At 42.0% G+C, this 24,665-nt stretch overlaps 1 protein-coding gene across 3 annotated transcripts in view; it reads left to right on the forward strand.

Annotated features, from left to right (window-relative positions):
* RABEP1 (rabaptin, RAB GTPase binding effector protein 1) overlaps positions 1-24,665 on the forward strand; it is a 93,053-nt gene that overhangs the window by 20,209 nt on the left and 48,179 nt on the right. Inside the window, exons 1-3 of one of the 3 annotated variants that reach the window (XM_084822955.1) lie at positions 4,386-4,401; positions 7,701-7,770; positions 23,568-23,693. In XM_084822955.1, coding sequence (XP_084679081.1) covers positions 23,621-23,693 — 73 coding nt within the window. In that variant the 5' untranslated portion in view covers positions 4,386-4,401; positions 7,701-7,770; positions 23,568-23,620. Of the gene's footprint in view, positions 1-4,325; positions 4,402-7,700; positions 7,771-23,567; positions 23,694-24,665 lie in introns of those variants that run through there. The other 2 variants (XM_084822956.1, XM_084822954.1) reach the window with 2 other exon arrangements.

Raw genomic sequence — 24,665 nt, forward strand, 5'->3', positions numbered from 1 at the left:
CATCCCAATGTAGGCCTCATATAGGTGTTGAAGCAGTAATAAAACTGTAATGTGGAGGTGGGGGACACTCCTCTCAAACTGGGCAGTCAATACATCTTAATAATGCATTTAATAATAAAGTTGTTGTCCCACCAACACAAGCTGTGTTTGCGGCCAGGGAGAGGGTTTTCTCCTTGGCTATACCTAGCCTTTGGAGCTCCCTCCGTGATGACTTTCTGCTGCAAGTTTAAGGCATTCTCTTTTAAAAGGCCTTGGGGGGTTAGGGATTGGTGTGTGTGTGTGTGTGTGTGTGTGTGTTTTACTTCTGTTTCATCCTCCTGCAACTTCTCTGGTGTGAAGCTGCTTGGTATAAAAACTTTAAATTCCTTTATTTGGCTACCCTATTCAATATATATTTTAGTCTCCTTGGTACTGTACTTTTATCTGTCTCTTTGTAGTATTGGTTTTTTTAAAAATTGTATACCTCGCTTTGAACATTTTAGAAAGGTGGATTATAAATATATTAAATAAAGTGGGGGTTGGGAGGAGAGCCAGTAGTTACCTTTGGGTCAACTGGTGTCTGCAATTCTGTTTACTGCTTGTGATACAACTGCACTTCCTTGGTGAAAATTGCACGAACAATGCAGTAGTTATAGCATTAAGAACCACCAGTGCTAGTCAATGACACTTCTGTGGATCACAGACAAGCTGCCCTACTGGAAGGCAATTTATTCTTTGAACAAGGCTCTTACTGTGGTGATAGTGATGTAGCTTGGCTTGCTTCCTATGGAAGAACTGTAGAAGCTTAGTAATTTATCCTAAGATAACTTCTGACAGGTGCATACCTTAAATTAGCTTTCATCCTGTCACTGGTCCCAAGGTTATTGTGCCCCTCTTTTCCACACACACAAATGTTATTCCCCTTGGATATTCTATGTAATTTACTGTACTGCTATTGGAGTAAGAGCAATTCTTTCTCCTGTACACTGTTGCTTATATTGGCTGCCATCCATAAAACTACTTACCCTGCTGTAGGCCCTTTGGCATTGATGGGGCTGCCTCAGAGTAAATTGGATGGTGAGCTTGCAGTGGTTATTTTTCCAAGCATGAATGCTACTGAACACCTCCTAGTTGTCTTTTAATTTTACATCAGTATCTTTCTCTTGTCTTTTTGGTATCCTTCACAAGAAGCTGACCACGAGCTAACGACCTTAGTTTCATAGAATCATAGAATAGTAGGGTTGGAAGGGGCCTACAAGGCCACTGAGTCCAACCCCCAACCAGTTTGCTGTAAATCAGGGTCAAACTAGGTATGACTCGGTGTCATGTGTAGAGTCTGAGCCCCAGGTTGTTGCTCACATGGTGTGCTGGTGAGACAGATTTCAAGATCATGCTTTCTGATGTAGAATCTTGTGAAAGCTAAGAATCTAGGAAACTTCCGATTTTTAAAAAATGTTTGTAGTGGTGCTACTGGTTACTTGCGTGGCTTTTAAATACAGTTCCAAGGCTGGTTGCAGGTTAATAAAGCACAAAATTATCCATAAAATACAATGGGCATAATTTAGCCAGAGTGAGCACTTTTCAGTTCCATTGCTGCAATCCTATACTGACTTGCCTATTGAACTTAATGGGGCTTACTTCTTAATAGGTAATAGCCTTGTTATAGGGTTGCACTGTTTAGCACATATTTAACTCTCCTATTGAAACCAATGGGGTTCGGAATTGTTTAATATTGGCTGGATCATACCTATGAAATTATCATAAAATATTATGAAGCAGAAGCGGTTTAAAATGACATTGGACAATACCGAATGCCTTTCAGAATAAAAAAGTATTCACAGCCTTTGAAAAGAAACCCAAGGTTGGGCTACATGAGCTGGGGCGGGAGAAGGAGTTTTACAACTTTTTTCTGGCATCAGCAGAAAAAAGCCTTGCCTGTTGAAGGTCCAAGAATGTGAGGAACTGATGCTACACCATCTTGTGTAGCATCAACTTTGAGGGTTAGAAGCTGAAGGGGGTGGGGGGGAGGTCTGTAAGAATTTAGTATGTTTGGACATCTGTATAGATCATTGCATGTCTCTCTTGGAAGCAGGAAAACATACTTGCAAATGTAAGAAATAGACCCATTCTTAAATTGCGAAGTCTCCAGATGGGATTATTAACGTGTATCTTTTGTTATAAGTTTTAGAACGTGGGTTGTTGCTTGAACATAATATGGAATATAACCCTCAGGTGCATGTGAGTAATTGAAATGTCTGTCAGAGACTGTGAATGCATAAAACGATTTGGGTTTAAAAAAAAGAAGTAACTTGGGCAATCATTTCTTGGCTCTGTTTTACACATAATCCTTTATCCAGATCATTATAATCTCTTTGTTCATTTCTTCCTCCACAGACTGATAGGCTTTGGGGCTGTGAAAAAGGTAAAATGTTCTGTACAGCTGGCCAATTTTGAAAAGTATGTGCTCTTATTTTTCTGATAGAGCTTTTCTGCTAAACTTTAAGAAGGAAACCAACACTTGGACAAATGGGGCATGCATCTCAATCATGCATCTTGCAGGAGATGCCCAGTTAGGTGATGCTGAAACTTCAGTTAATACATGTATTGATTCCACATAGTTGTGCAGTTGGGGTTAGGTTTCATAGAATCATAGAGTTGGAAGGGGCCATTTAGGCCATTGAGTCCAACCCCCTGCTCAGTGCAGGACTTTAGGCAGTTGGTTCCATTGTATGACTGCTCTGACCATTAGGACATTTGAATTGAATTATCTTTATTACTAAAAGCAATAAGCCATCACAGTTTGATAATTAAAAAAAAATACAAATAAGACAATAAGCTAAAATGGAATACCATAAAAATAGTAAGAGAAAATACAGTAAAAATCAAAAACAGAAATACAAGAGTAATGGAAATGGAAAACGGAAATACAAGGGGAGCTTTTGACCCATGCCAATATGGCCTTGCATTTTTATACTGTTTTTACTCTTGTTTTCTTGGTGGGAGATTCAGGACAGATAAAAGGAAGTACTTCTTCATGCAGCACATAGTTAAACTATGGAATTCACTACCACAGGATGTAATGGTGGCCACCCATTTGGATGTCTTTAAAAGGGAGTTGGATGAATTCCTGGAGGAAAAGGCTACCAATGGCTACTGGTCCTGATGGCTATGTGCTACCTCCAGTACCAGAGCCAGTGAGCCTATGTACACCAGTTGCTGGGGGACGTGGATGGGAGGGTGCTGTTGCGCTCATGTCCTGCTTGTGGGTTCTCAGTTGACAGCTGGTTGCCCACTGTGTGAACAGAATGCTGGACTAGATGGACCCTTGGTCTGATCCAGCATGGCTCTTCTTATGTTCTTATCACTTTTAGCAATAAAGATAATTCAATTAGGATGTTTTTCCTGACGTTGACATATTCCAGTTCCCCAAATCTGGGATGCCTAATGTGCATATTCAAATCCTTGCTAATTATTTAAAGTAGCTGCTTCTGTTTTCTGATGTTTTAAAAATGTTACCCACCTTGGACACTTCATGGAAAGGTGAGGTGTAAATGTTTTAAATACACAAATAATACATTTTACTCTTTGTTTCCAGTGGGAAACATAATTTGTTTAGGAGTTTTTAAACATCACAAAAGTGCTCTGTGTCTGCACATAGAACACAGTGCTTCTACATGCAACTTACTGCTAGTCTAGGCTGTGCTGAGAAGAGGTCTAAAAGGGGCAATTTAAGGAGATTGACCTTTGCTGCAGTATATGTGAGTATATATGGGGGGATTTTACTCACCCCCACTTCTAACCTGCAGTATTAATAGTGGATTGAATTGCAGGGCTGTCATAAGCCACTCACTCTATCAGCCACTGCTCCCCCCTCCCTGCCTCCACCAGCAATGTGGGGGATAGGAATAATGAACTACAGTGGCATGGCAACTTAAAAAACAAACAATCCTGTTTTTCACATGATTTAAGACGAGAGTTAGAAAGAACATCCTACCCTTGGTGCTACCTTTTGTTTTGTGGGAGGGGCATTTGGCTACTCAGTCACAGCTATGCTAGAATCCTGGATTTCTCCATTATTTTCAGTCGATAGCTGTCACTTCTTAAAGCCCTGGGGGAGGTGAATAAAAAGCTTCAGAAGGCACCAGAAGCCTCAGATGTTCCAAATGCAGATATTTGAACTGTGACTTTAGTCTTTTCTTGTCTCTATGAATGTCTGACAATCCTGGCTGTGACTTCTTTCTTAGGCTACAACAATGGAATGTGGAAGCAGACTCGTTTTTCACTAAACTATTGGGGTAGAATGCTACTGGTGCATTTTGCCTGGTATCTTTGCTTCTACAAGCACTCAAGAATTGTCTCTTTTGTCTTCTCTTTCATGAAAACTGGGAATCGGGGACAGCTAATGGCTCCAAATAGTATCAGGTAGCATATCCAGAACCTGGGCACACCCCCTCAAACTTATTTTCTATTTCCAGATGGCAACCATGGTTATAAGTGTGCAGTGCGTGCGAGCCCTTTCAGTGAAGGCACTGCAGAGAAAATAGTAATGAATGATCAAGTCCTTTGTGTAATCAAGTGTGAACTGTAATAGTTCGTTGGCCCCATGAATGCTCCTTTCTACTCTAAAATTGTACACATGAACTACATGGAAAATTGGGGATGGTTACTTGAAACATTGCCTATTGAATGGTACAATATGGCCTGCATATTGCTGAGCCTTCAGATATTTGCAACTTTGCTACTCAGTCTTGATTTTGTAAGTTTTTCTCTAGGAGGAACAAATAACTTGGGCACCTGTAGATTTTTGCCTCCATGGAGGTGTGCATTAAAATCTCATGTGTGAACCTCTGCCATTGCTGTTGTGATCGGCTCCACTCACTCCAAGGCTGTCACCAGGTTTGCATGATTAATCAGCCTATGGTTGCTTAACTGTGGGTTGTTTTGGAGTGAAAACTGGGAACTTTGGATTGTTAAGGGAGAAACAACCCAAAATTTTAACTCATGGTTAGGTTCCTGGGTTAACTGAAGTGGAAGCAGTTCACTCCATTGAGAGCTAGCATGCTCGCTCACTCTTGCGCACTCTGAGACAACCCACAATTAACAAACTGGGTTGTTTAATTGTGCAAACTGTGTGTGTGTTTTCCCCTACCTTGTTATTTGATTATATAGTTTCATGATCCCCTATCTTGATATTTTATTATTTTCAGCCAAATTTATTGTTTGTAGCCAATGGCCATTACAATATAAGTGACAAAACACTATACATACACATATATATTGCACACACACACCCATCCATACACGTCCATTCACACACACACACCAGCCAGAAGCAATCCAGAGGAATCAACATTCCAGAAATCCAAATCGCTAAAATGAAAAGCATTTTAGGGAATCCCCTCAGCAGTTAATGCTATTGTGGGTCAAAAAAATTGCTCTTAACTTTCTTGCTGACAGTGCATATAAAGATATTTGAATATGCAATTGTTGTATTCTGGTATTACTCAAGAATATAGATTAGAAATGGGGGTTGGGTCTGTTGTGGTAGGGGGAGTACAGTTACTAGAGCTTGCTGGAAGGAGAAGGAAAGTAAATTAAATGGACTATAAGCAATGTACAGTTGAAACACACAGTATTATCCGGTTAATTCTGTGTTAATTCTGATAGCGGTTTTGGGTAGCCTTATTTTTCTTTCTGAGTTAATTAGGTGGAGCAAAAATGCTTCCGCTGAACTGAATGTTCATGCAGAGGTCTAGTGTGGTTTCATTCCAAAGCCTCAACTAATCTAGATTACTTTTCTTATGTATACAAGCCCTGAGGGATTTTTTTTCCTCCATTACCTGTTTGGAAACAGATGGCTCAAGTTATCATATGGCTTAAAAATCCATTTATTTTTTTCCGGAAAGTGCTCAAACTATTATGCAGTTTTGAGCTGTGGTGACAAAGGGTAACTAACAGGAGGAATAATAGAGCTCATCCCTTTAAATGATTGTGTGTACATAATCCTCATCACTGGGATTCAGCACCAGGATGGGTGCAGAAACAAATGTTCAACAATGGTACTATATAGCCCATATCAGAGTCCAGATTGCCAGTGGAAAGGTATCCTTCCAGTTGCTGCTTTGACAAATCTGTTATATAGAAAACAAATTGGAATAAAGGTTTTCATGGCTGTTAGGACTTTTTTCCCCCCCCTTTCCTTGATTAGTGGGCTGGTTTACACAGTCAGATGAGCTGGCCAACTGATTTAGGGCGCAATCCTGTGCATGTTTAGACAGAGAAAAGGCCTATAACTCCCAGCAGTCACCAGCCAGCAGGGCTGGCTGGGGAATGCTGGGAGTTGTAGGTCTTTTCTCTGTCTAAACATGCATAGGATTGCGCCCTTTGTGTACCAGCTGCAGTAAGCCCACTAAGATTGCTTCATTCCCATTAGAAAGCTTACTTGGTGATCTTTGATCTATGACAGTATTTTACATAGACATAACAGTTGGAGTTATCAAATGATAAACACGATAGTCTGATCAGGCAGATTACTTGATATCCACAGTAACGTAACAATATGCAGGGATGTTTGAAGGACAGATACTGAAGCTGAAGCTCAAATATTTTGGCCACTTAATGCGAAGAGAAAAGTCAGTGGAAAGGACTCTGATGCTGGGAAAGATTGAAGGCAAAAGGAGAAGGGGACGGCAGAGGATGAAATAGCTAGATAGCATCACCGATGCAGTGGATATGAACTTGAGCACACTCCGGGAGAGAGCGGAGGACAGGAAGGCCTGGCGTGCTATGGTCCATGGGGTCACGAAGAGTCGGACACGACTTAACGACTGAACAACAACAACAACAACAACAACAACTTGCAGTGGGTGATGTGGGGTGTGTGTGTGTGTGTGTGTGAGGGTGGGTTGATCTAAATCACCATGATTTCAGTCATTGATTGATTTCGCTAATAATTTAAATCAAGTTTGCTGTTTTGAAATTCATCTTTTTTTTTTCTGAACTAGCATGCATAATAGCTGGATAATATAATGAAATATATTGGTTTGTAACTAATACAGCTTTTATCCAACCCAGGAGCATAATCCAAAATATTTACTTATGTAGCCCCCACACACTGCGGAATTATATTTGCTTGTGGGAGAGAGAGATTTCTGTTTTGGTGCTCTCTGTACCTATGCAATGTTACAAAGCAAGAACACCCTCTTGAGGTTAAGGCTTCAATGCTATTGTTATGCTGTATGGTGGGTATGTCATATACAGACAGGAATCTGTTTATATTAATTGTCCTGTGTATAATAACCCTTGCTAGGCCAAAGTAGCTAGCTCAAAGCCAAAAGGATGGCTAGCGGCCTATGGTGCTGGTGGTGAGCGACGAATCCGATGTTCTAAAGATCAACGCACCATAGGAACCTAGAATGTAAGATCTACTCTTACAGGGCAAATTGGATGTGGTTACTGGGGAGATGTCAAGATTAAATATAGACGTTTTGGGTGTCAGTGAACTGAAATGTACTGGAATGGGCCACTTCACATCAGATGACCACCAGATCTACTACTGTGGACAAGAGAACCACAGAAGAAATGGAGTAGCCTTCATAAGTAATAATAAAGTGGCTAAAGCAGTGCTTGGATACAATAAAAAAAAGATAGAATGATCTCAATTCTAATTCAGGGAAAGCCATTTAACATCACAGTGATCCAAATATATGCCCCAATCACAGATGCTGAAGAAGCAGAAGTAGATCAATTCTTTGAGGATCTGCAGCACCTACTGGATAATACGCCAAAAAGGTATGTTATTTTCATTTCAGGAGACTGGAATGCTAAGGTGGGTAGTCAGATGACACCTGGAATTACAGGCAAGCATGGTCTGGGAGAACAAAATGAAGCGGGACATAGGCTGATAGAATTTTGCCAAGACAACTCACTGTGCATAACAAACACTCTCTTCCAACAACCTAAAAGACGACTTTATACATGGACTTCACCAGATGGTCGACACCAAAATCGATTGACTACATCCTCTGTAGCCAAAGGTGGCGGACATCTATACAGTCGGTAAAGACAAGATCTGGAGCTGACTAGTTCAGATCATGAACTTCTTATTGCACAATTTAGAATCAAGACTAAAGAGAATAGGGAAGACCCACAGATCAGTTAGATATGAGCTCACTAATATTCCTAATGAATATGCAGTGGAGGTGAAGAATAGATTTAAGGGTCTAGATTTAGTAGATAGGGTCCCGGAAGAACTATGGACAGAAGTTTGCAACATTGTTCAGGAGACAGCAACAAAAAACGTTCCAAAGAAAAAGAAAACCAAGAAAGCAAGATGGCTGTCGGCTGAGACACTGGAAGTAGCCCAAGAAAGAAGGAAAGCCAAAAGCAACAGTGATAGGGGGAGATATGCCCAATTGAATGCAAAATTCCAGAGGTTAGCCAGAAGAGATAAGGAATTATTTTTAAACAAGCAATGCGTGGAGGTGGAAGAAGATAATAGAATAGGAAGGACAAGAGACTTCTTCCAGAAAATCAGAAACATCGGAGGTAAATTCCAGGCAAAAATCAAAAACAAAGATGGCAAGGACCTAACAGAAGCAGAAGAGATCAAGAAAAGGTGGCAAGAATATACGGAAGGTCTGTATAGGAAGGATAATACCGGGGATAGATTTGACGGTGTGGTCAGTGAGTTAGAGCCAGACATCCTGAAGAGTGAGGTTGAATGGGCCTTAAGAAACATTGCTAATAACAAGGCAGCAGGAGACAACAGTATCCCAGCTGAACTGTTTAAAATCTTGCAAGATGATGCTGTCAAGGTGATGCATGCCATATGCCAGCAAATTTGGAAAACACAAGGATGGTCAGAAGATTGGAAAAAATCAACTTATATCCCCATACCAAAAAAGGGAAACACTAAAGAATGTTCAAACTATCGAAAAGTGGCACTTATTTCACATGCCAGTAAGGTAATGCTCAAGATCTTGCAAGGTAGACTCCAGCAATTCACGGAACGAGAATTGCCAGATGTACAAGCTGGGTTTAGAAAAGGCAGAGGAACTAGAGACCAAATTGCCAATATCCGCTGGATAATGGAGAAAGCCAGGGAGTTTCAGAAAAACATCTATTTCTGTTTTATTGACTATTCTAAAGCCTTTGACTGTGTGGATCATCACAAATTGTGGCAAGTTCTTGGTGGGATGGGGATACCAAGTCATCTTGTCTGCCTCCTGAGGAATCTGTATAACGACCAAGTAGCAACCGTAAGAACAGACCATGGAACAACGGACTGGTTTAAGATTGGGAAAGGAGTACGGCAGAGATGTATACTCTCACCCTGCCTATTCAACCTGTATGCAGAACACATCATGCGACATGCTGGGCTTGATGAAGCCAAGGCTGGAGTTAAAATCGCTGGAAGAAACATTAACAATCTCAGATATGCAGATGATACCACCTGGATGGCTGGGAGGAGCTGAGGAACCTTATTACGAAGGTGAAAGAAGAAAGTGCAAAAGCTGGGTTGCAGTTCAACCTCAAAAAAACCAAGATTATGGCAACCAGCTTGATTGATAACTGGCAAATAGAGGGAGAAAACGTGGAGGCAGTGACAGACTTTGTCTTTCTAGGCGCAAAGATTACTGCAGACGCTGACTGCAGCCAGGAAATCAGAAGACGTTTACTTCTTGGGAGGACAGCAATGACAAATCTTGATAAAATAGTTAAGGGCAGAGACATCACACTGACAACAAAGGTCCGCATAGTTAAAGCAGTGGTATTCCCCGTAGTAACCTATGGCTGCAAGAGCTGGACCATAAGGAAGGCTGAGTGAAGGAAGATAGATGCTTTTGAACTGTGGTGCTGAAGGAAAATTCTGAGAGTGCCTTGGACTGCAAGAAGATCAAACCAGTCCATCCTCCAGGAAATAAAGCCAGACTACTCACTTGAGGGAATGATATTTGTGAACCGCCCAGAGAGCTTCGGCTATTGGGCGGTATAGAAATGAAATAAATAAATAAATAAAGGCAAAACTGAAGTATTTTGGCCACATAATGAGAAGACAGGACACATTGGAGAAGATGCTGATGCTAGGGAAAGTGGAAGGCCAAAGGAAGAGGGGCCGACTAAGAGCAAGATGGATGCATGACATTCTGGAGGTGACAGCCTCGATCTTGGGGGTGGTGGCGACGGCCAACAGGAAGCTCTGGCATGGGCTGGTCCATGAAGTCACAAAGAGCCGGAGGCAACTGAGCGAATATGCAACAACAGGCCAAAGTACATATATTTTGGTAGGCCAAAGTATTGGTAAATATTTTACTAAATGTGTCTGAGGATTTTAATAGGATTAAACAAGGGCTGCAATGTTTTTAATTGGTTAGGTTAATTAAAAACTTGCACAACTAAAACTGGCTCTCATTCAGCGAATATTGAAATATATTTAATTCAAATACTTCTAAAACAATCCATCTGGCAAGTGCTAATCCAGAACGGTCATTGCCTCCTGTGTTAGAAAAAACAAGGAATGCCTCTATATCACAGAATGTTTGCTGTGATAGAGGCACACATAATCTGGAGAAAGAAGCATATTTTGTTTGTAGAACTATTTATTCATATGCAAATGTAATGAATAGATGAATCAATTAATCAGTGAACTGCCATCCTATACACTGGGTGGGTTCACATGATCGCAGAGGGAAAATAAGCCACTGTGGCTTATTTTCCCTCCCAGCATGTGCTGGTTGTGAGCCACCTAATTAGCATACTTCCCCTCGCCAGGCACAGGCAGTTGTGACATCCAAACCCGGCGAGGGTGGGTGGCTGGGGTGGTTTACAAACCATCCTGAAACCCCAGCCATGGGTTTCAGGATGATTTGTAAACCAACCCGGCCACCCACCCTCACCTGGTTTGGATGACACAACCCTTGCCTGGTGAGGCTAATTATGCTAATTAGGTGTCTTGCAGGGCTTATTTTCCCTCCGTGATTGTGTGAACCCACCCATACTTCCCTGGGATTAAGTCCCACTGATCTCAGTGGGGCTTACCTCTGAGTAGGCATGCATAGGATTACACTGTAACATTTCTTTGAGTAACAGCCCTACATGAAACTGCTCAAAATATCTGAATATTCTGAACATCTTTCATTCTAAACTGAGTTGTTTTATTGATAAGTATGAGCATTACCTAAAGGCAGTCAGTCACGTAGGATTTCTTTGTTTGTTTCTCCCCCACAATTTGTTGCTTGGAGGCAGGTGTGGGTGTGATCAGGCCCTTTCTTCTCTGATGGTATAGCCATGATTCAGCAGTGTGACAGTTGGGTCACAATGTATGCCCACTGTCTCACTTCATTCAGACCTCAGTTGCAGCTTCTCCATACGCGTTTGATGTCGTTTTACTCTGTAGCTTCACAGTTGATTGCATTGAAGAGAGAATTTTTGGCATCTTGAGCGTCCTTAACCATTCAAGTCTTCCAGCTGACAAGGATGACCGAGAGCCCTTGTACTGCCAGCCCAGATGTTCAAAATCATGAATCAGCCCCTCAAATTCTTGATTTTGAGAGGTTGAGTCAGCCATTATTTTTGGAGACATGGTACTTTGTAGTGTGAAGAAGTAGCTAGATTTCCAGGGACCCTTAGAGCCTGTTCTTACGGCTGTTGGAATGGGTGGCTTTAGACATTCAACAAAGTGCGTTATGTGTATTTGCTATAATGCCTGAAGGCCAACTTGCATGTGTGAACCTGTGGCCAAAACCAATGTCAAACAAAGGGAAGACTACTTTACATGGTGTGTTGACCTGTGTATACTAGGGGCTGTCAATGGTGGTCCTTAGCTGATTGAGATTAGAGAGGTTTCAGTTCCTATCTGATGTCTCCCTATGATAATTACATATACCTATGTTCATTTGTCTTGTTTTTATTTTGTTTATAGCACTCGTACCCTGCCATTTATCAGAACTGTCTCAAGGTGGCTAGCAATTTAAAATATTTAAAATTCAAATAAACAAACTACAGTATGAAACAGCAAATAAGAATAGCAGATAAAATAGCCAACCCAGATAGGAAAAAAAAAAACCCTTAATAAACATAGCAGGTAAAAGACAATTAGAAAGATCTGGGGTATCAATAAAAGCCATTAAAGGTGCTGGCCTGGGCCAGAGATCAGAGCATCAAGCCTGGTGTGTGTGTGTGTGTGTGTGTGTGCGTGTGTGTGTGTGTAAATGTTAGAGATTAATGAATTAAGTAGCTTCTCCCCCCTCCCCGCCCCCAGCAGGTGGCCCAGCAGTTTCTGTTCATTTTTCTTTTCTTTTGATCCATTTGCTTTTAGGCTGAGGACATGAATAAACAACCCCTGCATTGAGCAGGGGTTGGACTTGATGATCTTATAGGCCCCTTCCAATCCTACTATTCTATGATTCTAAGGTGATGTCTTTGGGTTAAATTAGATATAATGATGCTCACTTTTTAATTTTATGTATTTACTACATTTAGAACTTGCCTCTCCTCCAGGAAGTGCAAAGCAAAATACATGGTTCTCTCCCTCTTCTCCCCTCCCCCCGCCCCCGTTGTGACATAGTTTAGGTTGCGAGATAGTGACTGGCCCATTGGAATTTGTAAGCACAGGGCACCTCTGAATCAAATAAGTACTGCAGTGGGTGCGCATCTGCCTTGCCATCCCAGTGCTGGCTATTAATTAAAAAAATACCGGTCACGCGTGAGCTAAAGATGTGTAATAATGGCACATTTAATTCTTGCATTTAGGAGAACTTGGAAAGTGTTATTGTCTTCATTTGCGGGAGGCTTACTGGACAAAATTAACGACTCAGTGTGCCTGCTGAGGCATGATATGGTCCATATGTCAGTGATTTTGAGATGTTATATATTTACTTCCTGATTTCAAAGCCAATGTTGTCCTCATTTAAAATGTCCTAAGATGGTGAGGGCTTGAACCGTCATTCTATATATGAAAGCTAATTGCATGAAGATTTCTAACAAAAGTTGATTGGTTGCCTTGCAAATGCACATAATACCACCCACGGTACATTTATTGGCCTTCAGAGGTGCCATAGAACTCTGTTTTGTAACTAACACAGATACTGTTCTGGAATTTTGTTTCAATTAATGATTTTGCAGTCTTCAAAATCTTGTTCTCCAGCTACACTTTTGATAGTCTGTACTTGTGGTTGCTTGCTTTCTGTTTAATGCATTCAGGAAAAGCTTTTGTGCTATGAATTTATAAATAGACTTTGTGCTCAAAAATAATCTTATTTGATAATCAGCTTTGCCTTAGTTCTGGAACGGTCACAGTGTTCTTCGCAGAACTAGAAACTTTGGCTTAATTGTTGTTGAAATCTAGCATGTCAAACAGTTTTAAGGTGAAAAATAGGTAATGTAAATATATCTCTAGCATCTCTTTCTCAGGTTTTGGAAATGTAGGTGGGAAAATAAAAGCCTTTCACGACAAATAAGTTCACTGATTTGAGGGAAGGTTCACTCATACCTTCCCTCACGGAATCATGTTTGTAACAGGTGGACTACTGAAAAGGTGATTGAGACTTAAATATTTCGGGGGTTGGAACTAGAAAACATGAGTGGGGAGAGCTCATAGGAGGAGAAATGCATGAAGTTCATAACCCACCCTGCGCTTTTGCTGTACTAAGGACCTTTTCAGTTGACTTATCATTTGTCCTTCTAAATATCCCCAAATTCTTGGAGTGTATTTAAACTGTGGAGCCTTCCTAGAACTGGTATTTCTGAACTAAATCTAGCTTTCAAAGGAGGTATTTTCTTTCTCTGTCCGTTGACCTATGCTTTCTGAATTACAAAATCAGTTGCAAGGCATCACTCTAAACTTGTGTGAGGAATTAAGACTTTTCTTATTTCTGATACAATGGCTTAGGTGTTTTAATCTGGCTTCATTTATGTTTAAATAACATTGAATGATTGCTATTTTCATGGTCTCCACCCATTATTTTATTTATTTATTTATTTATTTCATTTCTATATTGCCCAACAGCCGAAGCTCTCTGGGAGGTTCACAAAAGTTAAAACCACAAGGTGCAGCATAAAACAATATAAAATATGAAAGCTTAAAACCACAATATTACAGTACCTCCATAATCGAACCTAGCAGCAGTGCAGAGATTTAAAATACAGATTAAAACAACAGAGCTAACTAGGAAGCTAAAATGCTAAGATCCTGGGAAAATAATAAGGTCTTCCCCTGGGGCTGAAAGGAGTACAACGTAGGGGCCAGGCGAACCTCTCTAGGGAGCTCATTCCACAGCCGGGGTACCTCAGCAGAAAAGGCCCTCTTCCAGGTGGCCACCTGCCTCACTTCCTTTGGCAGGGGCTCCCAGACAAGGGCCCCTGAAGATGATCTTAGGGTCCAGGCAGGCACATATGGCAGGAGACAATCCTTCAGATAACCTGGCCCCAAGCCGTTGAGGGCTTTGCAATACCAGTGCTTTGAATTGGGCCCGGATGTGGACTGGCAGCCAGTGCAGCTGGAAAAGTACTGGTGTAATGTGATCTCATTGGCCAGTCCCTGTTAACAATCTCGCTGCCCTATTTTGGATCAGCTGAAGCTTCCGGACCGTTTTCAAAGGCAGCCCCAGGTATAATGATGAGAAGTTATCAGAGCGTGGATCTGTAGCTAGGCTGTCTCTGTCCAGATAAGAGCATAGCTGGTATACCCCCTCTACTGTTTGTATGTTGGACGCAATCGCCTCTTACTTTCAAATGTGTCTCAATTAAAAGCATCAGTTCCTCCCATGGGTTTTTAAAAGTGTTTTCCTAGGTAATGTGAGTGTGAGGATTTTGGTTGGAGGGTGTAGACTCCTGATTCCCCTGTTCATGAAACTTTTGTGCCAGCACCAAGATGAGCAAGATGGTGGAGTGGTACGTATACCCTAATCAGGTCAGACTGGTTACTGTGATACCCAGCTGGCCAGATGAAGGTACGGGGATTAGCGAAGGAAGTCCTTCTCTGTGTGTTTTTCTCTCCAATATCTTACAAAGGGTAGAGCAGGTGTGGTAAATCCTTCTTCCACTGAAGACTGCATTCCCTTGGGTGTAATGTTTCAGGGCTGCATACCATCCACCCCCACCCAACTCCTTTTCCTTCTCCACACCTATCACAGCAAATTGTATTCTACACTGTCTCAGACTCTGTGAACCCCTCTTCAGCATTAAAAATACAATAACAATCCAGTTTAAAACTTAACAATTTACTACCCTTTCATGACAGCAAAATCAGCTGCCTGGCAGGGCTGGCAACTGAATCTTACTTCAGTACTGGAGACGGGATAGCATTCTTCACCACACCTGAGTACAGCAGTCCAGCTTAAGTGCACAGGGCAGACTGGGTAACAAAGAGCTCTATCTGCTCTCCATCCCTCAGCATTGGCTGCCTGAGGCAGCTGCCTCACCCTGCCTAATGACAGGGCTGGTCTTGATTTTGCTGCCCCATAGTAACCTCATGCCAACACTTACAGAGTATCTTGCTCTGTGTCTTGTTCTAGTCTTCTGATGTGTCTTCTTCTGATGTGTCTTCTTCTGTGTCTTCTACAGGTGTCTAGTCTTCTTCTGTCTAGTTCTGAGGCAGCTGCCTCACCCTGCCTAATGACAGGGCTGGTCTTGATTTTGCTGCCCCATAGTAACCTCATGCCAACACTTACAGAGTATCTTGCTCTGTGTCTTGTTCTAGTCTTCTGATGTGTCTTCTTCTGATGTGTCTTCTTCTGTGTCTTCTACAGGTGTCTAGTCTTCTTCTGTCTAGTTCTGAGGCAGCTGCCTCACCCTGCCTAATGACAGGGCTGGTCTTGATTTTGCTGCCCCATAGTAACCTCATGCCAACACTTACAGAGTATCTTGCTCTGTGTCTTGTTCTAGTCTTCTGATGTGTCTTCTTCTGATGTGTCTTCTTCTGTGTCTTCTACAGGTGTCTAGTCTTCTTCTGTCTAGTTCTGAGGCAGCTGCCTCACCCTGCCTAATGACAGGGCTGGTCTTGATTTTGCTGCCCCATAGTAACCTCATGCCAACACTTACAGAGTGTCTTGCTCTGTGTCTTGTTCTAGTCTTCTGTTTCAGTCAGGTGATGTTCCATCAGCACACCCTTGGCCCATCAAGCTTTGTTTACTATATTCTTCGCCACTGTCATTCAATATGGAAGATTGTATGACAGTTACTGGAATGGTGGAAGCACAGCTGCACAAACTTCAGGAAGGAAAACTTCATCAGGAGCAACAACAGCTGTAGTTTTTAATTCAGACAATTCAGAAGGTTTTAGGATCAGATCCCTCTGTTTGCATATGTATATTTTTTTTTATCCAAAAGAGGATTCCTTAATTTAGTTCTTTCCAAGTCATTTTGGCTTGAGATTTCTCATGTTTCCCAACCTCTGTTCAACTGTGATATTCTGAGAGGCCTTAAGCAAGCCTCTATATTAGTCCCTTAATATTTGGAAACTACTGGGACCAGGTTGCTCATAGAAGCAGGGTGTTTTTGTTTTTGCATGAACAGAATAGAAACCCAGAGAAAAGCTGCTTCTAACATAATGTAGCGTATTCCACAATGTGGTATAGAATGGGGCCATAACAGTGGCATAACATTTAATCTATGTATTTATTTTATTTAAAAATATTCTTGGCCGCCTTTCAGGGCAGAAGCCCTCCCAAGGCAGGTCACAACAATAAAATACATATAACAGTTAAAATATTAGAAGCGATAAAAGCATAACAACAATAAAATAGCGATAAAAGCAACAATAAAAGCTGACAATAAAACCAACAACAGCAATCATGTCAAGAGAAGGTCACAGTAAAACAATAGGTTTTCAGAGCCTTCTTAAAAGCCTGAAATAACGCAGCGTGGTGGACCTCCAATGGCAACTTGTTCCAAAGGTGTGGGGCCACTGCAGAGAAGGCCCTCTCATATGTGGTCACCCACCTAACTGCTCTCATGGGTGGGCAGATGAGAAGGTCCTCTCTTTCTGATCTTAAAGTGCAGGCAGGCTGATACGGGTGAAGGTGGTCCTTCAAGGACCTTGGTCCCAAACCATTTAAGGCTTTAAAGGACAAAATCAGCACTTTAAATTGGGCTTGGAAACACACTGGTATCCAGTGCAGTTGGTGCAGTATAGGCATTATGTGATCAAATCTCCTCTCCCCCACCAATACTCAGGTGGCTGCATTCCGCACCAGCTGAAGTTTCTGAACCGTCTCCAAAGGCAGTCCCATGTACAGCGCATTACAGTAGTCCAGCCTGGACGTGACTAGTGCATGGATAACTTTAGCTGTCCGTCACGCGCACGCCATGTTGCAGGTTGCATAACCCTCTGATACCACCAATTTGACTTTCAGCATGCCAGGTGGTTTCCTGAAAATAAATACAATGCCAGTGAAATATTATTGTTTCTGAATTGTGTGTCAGATACAGTGTTCTGCTTTATTCCTTTTGCCTAGCAACCAATCCACAAAGCTCCTCTGGTCTCGTGATGGATCTTAATCCCCCATTCTAAATCACTGCCTTAGAATTTGCTTTACAAAGAGTTGTTTGTTTGTTTGTTTAAAGGCAGAAATTATAGCAGATGATGACTACAGTAGGAATTGAAGGAAAGCAAGGAAACAAGTGCTGGTGTTAGGTGCTACAAATCTGTAGATGAAATATTAAAATGGAAAATGGAAGAGAGAGATGTGGGAACATTTGGGAAGGGGTGCTGTAAAAAGGCGGCCTGATGTTTCCCATCTAAAAGTAGGAAACGTTGGATGGTGAGCAGGGCTGCAACGGGGAGTGGCTTGTGTTGTACTGTTTATTCCTTTCTCCCAGTCAGGAGAAGGAAATGTCAGTGCAGCAAAAACTGAATGTTTGTGGGACACTCAGGTTTCTAATTGTTGTTCAGTCGTTTAGTCGTGTCCGACTCTTCGTGACCCCATGGACCATAGCATGCCAGGCCTTCCTGTCCTGCGCTCTCTCCCGGAGCGTGCTCAAGTTCATATTCATTGCATCGGTGATGCTATCTAGCCATCTCATCCTCTGTCGTCCCTTTCTCCTTTTGCCTTCAGTCTTTCCCAGCATCAGGGTCTTTTCCAGGGAGTTTTCTCTTCACATTAGGTGGCCAAAATATTTGAGCTTCAGCTTCAGTATCTGTCCTTCCAATGAGCACTCAGGGTTGATTTCCTTTAGGATTGACTGATTTGACCTCCTTGCAGTCCAGGGCACTCGTAAGAGTCTTCTCCAGCACCACAGTTCGAAAGCATCAATTCTTCGGCGCTCAGCCTTCCTTACAGTCCAGCTCTCACAGCCATACGTTGCTACTGGGAAAACCATAGCTTTGATTAGACGGACCTTTGTCGGCGATGTCTCTGCTTCTTACTATGCTGTCTAGGTTTGCCATAGCTTTCCTCCCAAGGAGGAAGCGTCTTTTAATTTCATGGCTACAGTCACCGTCTGTGGTGATCCTGGAGCCCAAGAAAGTAAAATCTGTCACTGCTTCCATTTCTTCCCCTTCTATATGCCAGGAAGTGATGGGGCCAGATGCCATGATCTTAGTTTTGTTAAAAACAAAACGAACTTTTCAAACCAGCTTTTGCACTCTCCTCTTTCACCCTCAACAAGAGGCTCTTGAGATCCTCTTCGCTTTCTGCCATTAGGGTGGTATCATCTGCATATCAGAGGTTGTTGATAATTCTCCCAGCAATCTTAATTCCGACCTGTGATTCATCCAACCCGGCGTTTCTCATGATGTACTCTGCATATAAGTTAAATAAGCAGGGTGACAATATGCAGCCTTGTCGTACTCCTTTCCCAATTTTGAACCACTCGGTTGTTCCATGTCTGGTTCTTACTGTTGCTTCTTGACCCTCGTACAGGTTTCTCAGGAGACAGGTAAGGTGGTCTGGTACTCCCATCACTTTAAGAATTTGCCACAGTTTGTTGTGATCCACACAATCAAAGGCTTTAGCGTAGTCAATGAAGCAGAAATAGACGTTTTTCTGGAATTCTCTTGCTTTCTCCATGATCCAGCGAACGTTGGCGATTTGATCTCTAGTTCCTCTGCCTCTTCGAAACCCAGCTTGTACTTCCGGTAGTTCTCGGTTCGCATACTGCTGAAGCCTAGCTTGTAGGATTTTGAGCATCACCTTGCTGGCATGTGAAATGAGTGCAATTGTGCGGTAGTTTGAACACTCTTTGGCGTTGCCCTTCTTTGGAATTGGAATGTAAACTGACCTTTTCCAGTCTTGCGGCCATTGTTGAGTGTTCCAAATTTGTTGGCATATTGAATGCAGCACTTTAACAGCATCATCTTTTAGGATTTTAAATAGCTCAGCTGGAATACTGTCATCTCCGCTAGCTTTGTTGTTAGTAATGCTTCCTAAGGCCCACTTGACTTCACTCTTGAGGATGTCCGGCTCAAGTTCAGTGGCCGCACTATCATGGCTATCAGGGACATTAAGATCTTTCCTGTACAGTTCTTCTGTGTATTCTTTCCACCTCTTCTTAATCTCATCTGCTTCTGTTAGGTCCCTGCCTTCTTTGTCCTTTATCATGCCCGTATTTGCACAAAACGTTCCCTTGAGATCTCCGATGTTCTTGAAGAGATCTCTAGTCTTTCCCATTCTGTTGTTTTCCTCGATTTCTTTGCATTGTTCATTTAAGAAGGCCTTCTTGTCTCTCCTTGCTATTCTCTGGAACTCTGCATTCAGTTGGATATATCTTCCCCTTTCTCCCTTGCTTTTCGCTTCCCTTCTTTCCTCAGCGACTTGTAAAGCCTCATCAGACAGCCACTTTGCTTTCTTGCATTTCTTTTTCTTTGGAATGGATTGAGTTGCTGCCTCCTGAACAATGTTACGGACCTCCGTCCATAGTTCCTCAGGCACTCTGTCTATCAGGTCTAATCCCTGAAATCTATTCCTCACCTCCACTGTATATTCATAAGGGATATGATTTAGGTCATACCTGAATGGTTTAGTGGTTTTCCCTACGTTCTTCAATTTAAGCTGAAATTTTGCAACAAGAAGCTCATGATCTGGGCCACAGTCAGCTCCAGGTCTTGTTTTTACTGACTGTATAGAGCTTCTCCATCTTTGACTGCAAAGGACATAATCAATCTGATTTCGATATTGACCATCTGGTGATGTCCATGTGTAGAGTCGCCTCTTGTGCTGTTGGAAAAGAGTGTTTGCTATGATCAGCGTGTTCTCCTGGCAAAACTCTATTAGCTTTTGTCCTACTTCATTTTGTGCACCAAGGCCATGCCTGCCTGTTATCCTGGTGATTTCTTGACTTCCTACTTTAGCATTCCAATCCCCTATGATGAAGAGGCCATCTTTTTTTGGTGTTAATTCTAGAAGGTGTTGTAGGTCTTCATAGAACCAATCAACCTCAGCTTCTTCGGCATCAGTGGTTGGGGCATAGACTTGAATTACTGTGATGTTGAATGGTTTGCCTTGGATTCGTACTGAGATCATTCTATCATTTTTAAGATTGTACCCCAGTACTGCTTTTCCCACCCTTTTGTTGACTATGAGTGCTACTCCATTTCTTCTAAGGGATTCTTGCCCACAGTAGTAGATATGATGGTCACCTGAATTAAATTCGCCCATGCCTGTCCATTTTAGTTCGCTGATTCCCAAGATGTCGATGTTAAATCTTGCCATCTCATGTTTGACCACCTCCAGCTTACCTTGATTCATTGATCTGACATTCCAGGTTCCTAAACAATATTGTTCTTTACAGCATCGGATTTTCTTTTCACCACCAGACACATCCACAGCTGAGTGTCCTTTCGGCTTTGTCCCAGCCGCTTCACTCTTTCTGGCACTACTTGGAAATACCCTCTGCTCTTCCCCAGTAGTATATTGGACACCTTCTGACCTGAGGGTCTCATCTTCCGGCGTCATCTCTTTTAGCCTTGTGATACGTTCCATGGGGTTTTCTTGGCAAGAATACTGGAGTGGGTTGCCATTTCCTTCTCCAGTGGACCACATTTTGTCAGAACTCTCCACCATGACCTGTCCGTCTTGGGTGGCCCTGCATGGCATAGCTTATGGCTTCACTGAGTTGCGCAAGCCCCTTCGCCACAACAAGGCAGTGATCCATGAAGGGGAGGTTTCTAATACTAGTGGTATTATGCCAGAGGTATAACTCCCTTGGGATGCATAGCAGTCTTTGCTAGTGGTTGTGAATACGGAACCAGGAGTTTGTTGTTTGACCAATGTGTTGTAAGAGGGTTACACTGTGTGTTCATAGGTGTTTACGTGCATGTACGCCCGGGCAGCTCTATTAGTGTATCTGAGGCTGAAATAACCTTTAAATCGTTATACATTTTTAGATGTTTACCATACTGGTTCTTAGAGTAAATGGAAGGTTCTTAAGACTTCAGAGCTAGTGTAACTTTTTTCCAAATGCAGAATTTCACAGATTTATTTATTTATTTATTATATTTCTATCCCGCCTTTTTCCTCCTTAATAAGGAACCCAAGGTGGAATTAGATGCCTGTCTGATACACTCTGGTGGGGGTGGGTTGGGATAGCTCCAGTGAAAACATCCCTCTACCTGCCTGCCTTACAGCACCACAGCACGGCTAAATGTGGTTAGGCAGAACAGTGGTGACAACATAGGGGTCAAAGCTGGGAACTTTGGGCAATTCTGAGCTCAATGGAGATGGTATTGCAAGATGTGATAACGAGTGTGGCCTGAGGAGGAAGAGTGCGTTGGTACAGGGTGAGTGAAGGAGTTTTGAACTTCCAGTGTTGTGGTATAAGTGTAATAGGTTTGGCCCATGGGCTAATGTATTTACCCCTGCTAATATTTGTTGTGGTGTGTGCTCCGTATGCGTGCACTATGTTAGCTGTTCTAATATATAATGTAAGAGTATTGATCCAGTTTGTGCAGTAATGGAGCTATTACTGAAAAGCTGCCGTGCTGCCAGCCTGCTTGTGGGCACAAGGGTGAAAGGCATTTGTGAAACAGAGAGGTTGCAAACAGATTTTCTCCTTTAATAAAAGTACTGTCTAAGACAGGTTGTAGATCTCATTTTAAGACTAGAAAGAGAGTCCAGTTATTTGAAACATGATTATCCAAATCTCATGTTTCACAATGGTCACCACTCACACCTTTTGCCAAATGTTGAAGGTTGTGCTGTACCCATCAGTCCCTTAATAACTTGGGAACAACTGAGATGAGGCTGCTGTAACGGTCAAATTAGGGAATAGGTCAGATGTAGGGGTGCTTTCCTTAGAGAGCTGTACACATCCTGGCTTACTGAACTCTCTTCATTAGAAGAGTCATTAAAGTACTTAAAGACTTACAGTGCATTTGTTAAATTGAAGTAACTTCACTGCAGAATCTAGTATGAGTGAGACTCGGAATAGGAACAGGATACTAGGTGGTTAATTTTGTGGTTAGTCCAGTTGCCTGCTGTAGTTCAGTGTGACTTAAAACTTTTAATGTTTATTGCAACAGTGTGTGAAAGTATATTCATAATAATTAAGTTAAAAGGTGGGAAGCTAATGAATATGGTTTTTTGGGTGGCTTTTTGCAAAAAGAAGGTGTATCTTCAGCACACAAAATTTAAAACTCACATCTTATCAGAATAACCCTTGACTTTTTCAGCTGTTCACAGCAGAGAGTGGGCCATCTGTGCAAACAGAATGCAGGAAAAGATAGGCCTTTGGTGTGATCCAGCATGGCTAGAGATGTGAAGGGCCAGAAAAAAAAGAGAGGAAAAATTAGGGGGGAAAATGAGTTTTTTTCAAGGACCGTTTTTGGTCTTTTTCCAAAAAAAATAGGAAGATTATGAAATATTTTCTTTTAGACTTTATATATTGTTACCCAGCCTTTACTCCCCCCAAAATGATTTCTAAAAACTATGTAATAAGAACTCTTTTATAGAAAGACTAGAGATGTAAAATGTCTGTAAATAATGAAGCCATAGGGAAAAATGTTTTTAAATCTTCTCTGTATGATTCCCAGCATAGTTAGTTCTTTCATTCCTTATTCAAATTATTGATCTAAAGTATATTTTACTGCTAGACATTTATGCTCCATTTCCCAACATGTGAGTAGAGTCATCATTGTGATGTGTCATTTACTTGACAGTAAATGTGCACTCTTTTGACAGTTTGAGTTTTGTTCTATAGAGTCCTGTGTTTCTAATGCTGTAGCAGTCATTTAATGTAGTTCTAATCTATTCAGACAATAATTACACATTTGCTAACTGAGTTTACTTTTAAAAGTTTTAAAATACAGTGATAATTTTATGAGCAAACTAAGTCATACATAAAATAACTTTAGGAACAGAAAGGCTGTTTTATGTTCCTAAAGCAGCTCTCCCCAACCTGGCACCCTCTGGATGTTTTGGACTATAGTGCTCAGCATTCCTGACCATTGGCCATACTGCCTGAGGCTGTTGGGAGCTGAAGTTGAAAATACATGGAGGGCACAGGTTGGGGAAGCAGCAAAGTGACTTTGTACTGCTTATTTTTCAATTTTCCATGGGGAAAAAACATGTTTTTTTCCATGGCCTCAAAATTTCTGGAAATTTTACATCTCAAGTAATGTGTCTTTTTCTCTCTCCTTTGGCTTATTTTAGCTCTCCTTCAACGAGTAGCAGAACTGGAAAAAGTCAATGCTGAATTTCTACGCATGAAGCAGCATCTTGAGCAGGAATTTAATCAGAAGAGGGCAAAATTTAAAGAGCTGTATCTGGCTAAAGAAGGTAATGCTTAAATTTTCTGAAATGATTTACAAATGTTTTTAATGTCTAGAGTAGCTGGAGGCAGAATAATAAACTATTTTTAATCTGGTGTGAGTGAGAAATTACTAAGGAGGTTTAGGGTGCAATCCTGTCCAGATATGCGGCCGCCTCCGAACTTGGAGGTGGCCACCTATCTAAAGCATGGCAGGAGAAGCACCGAGGGGATTGTTCCCTCTGTGCTTGTCCTGCCCTGCATTTTTGGCTAGATCGCCGATTGCAGCTGTATAGCCGCGGGAGGACAGAGTGGGGGAGGAGGCTGCTGTACGACACATTGGATGTGTTGTACAGGCATTTCTGCCCTCCCCACCCCGGAACGCCCCCAGCCATGCCCCTTTTCAGCCGCTCCACGCTCCTCTTGAGAACGTGGAGGACAGGAGTGTTCTGTGCTGCCGCCGAGGCAACACGGGGGCTGGGGAAGGTCCGTTCTCTGGGAACCAACCTCAGAGCATGGGCTCCGAGGTAGGTCCCCAGATAACATGATATCCTGTGGCCATCTAGCCACTGTCTAGCAGCCATAGGATTGCTCCCTCCCTCACATTGTGAGTTTAGGGTTCAAATGGTGTGAATTCCTGTGTTGTGGTGTGACAAGGGCCCTTTACAAATGCCAAATGCCAACCTCCAAAATGAGGTGCTACCAGAACGTGGGATGACATAGAACACAGAATATCAAAATGGAGCATATAGTATATGTATTCGTCATTTCTAGTCTTTCAATGCGTTTAGGCCACCTAACACCTGGAGATTAGGTTGATGTATCTAGTTACATGTGTATATTTAGCTCAGCTTCTTGGTGCATAAGTTTAGTAAACACCTCAGGAAGCAATAACCGACTGGAATCACCTCGAAGCCTCCACAGCTGATCGTCTTGTTTTATTTGGATAGAAATACCACAACTGCTAAGGAATGTCTGCATTGTTTCGTGTTGACTGCATT

The sequence above is a fragment of the Heloderma suspectum genome, chromosome 16 (genome assembly GCF_057233095.1).
Source record: "Heloderma suspectum isolate Gila_16-S chromosome 16, 16-S_ref, whole genome shotgun sequence".
Classification (NCBI taxonomy): Eukaryota; Metazoa; Chordata; class Lepidosauria; order Squamata; family Helodermatidae; genus Heloderma; species Heloderma suspectum.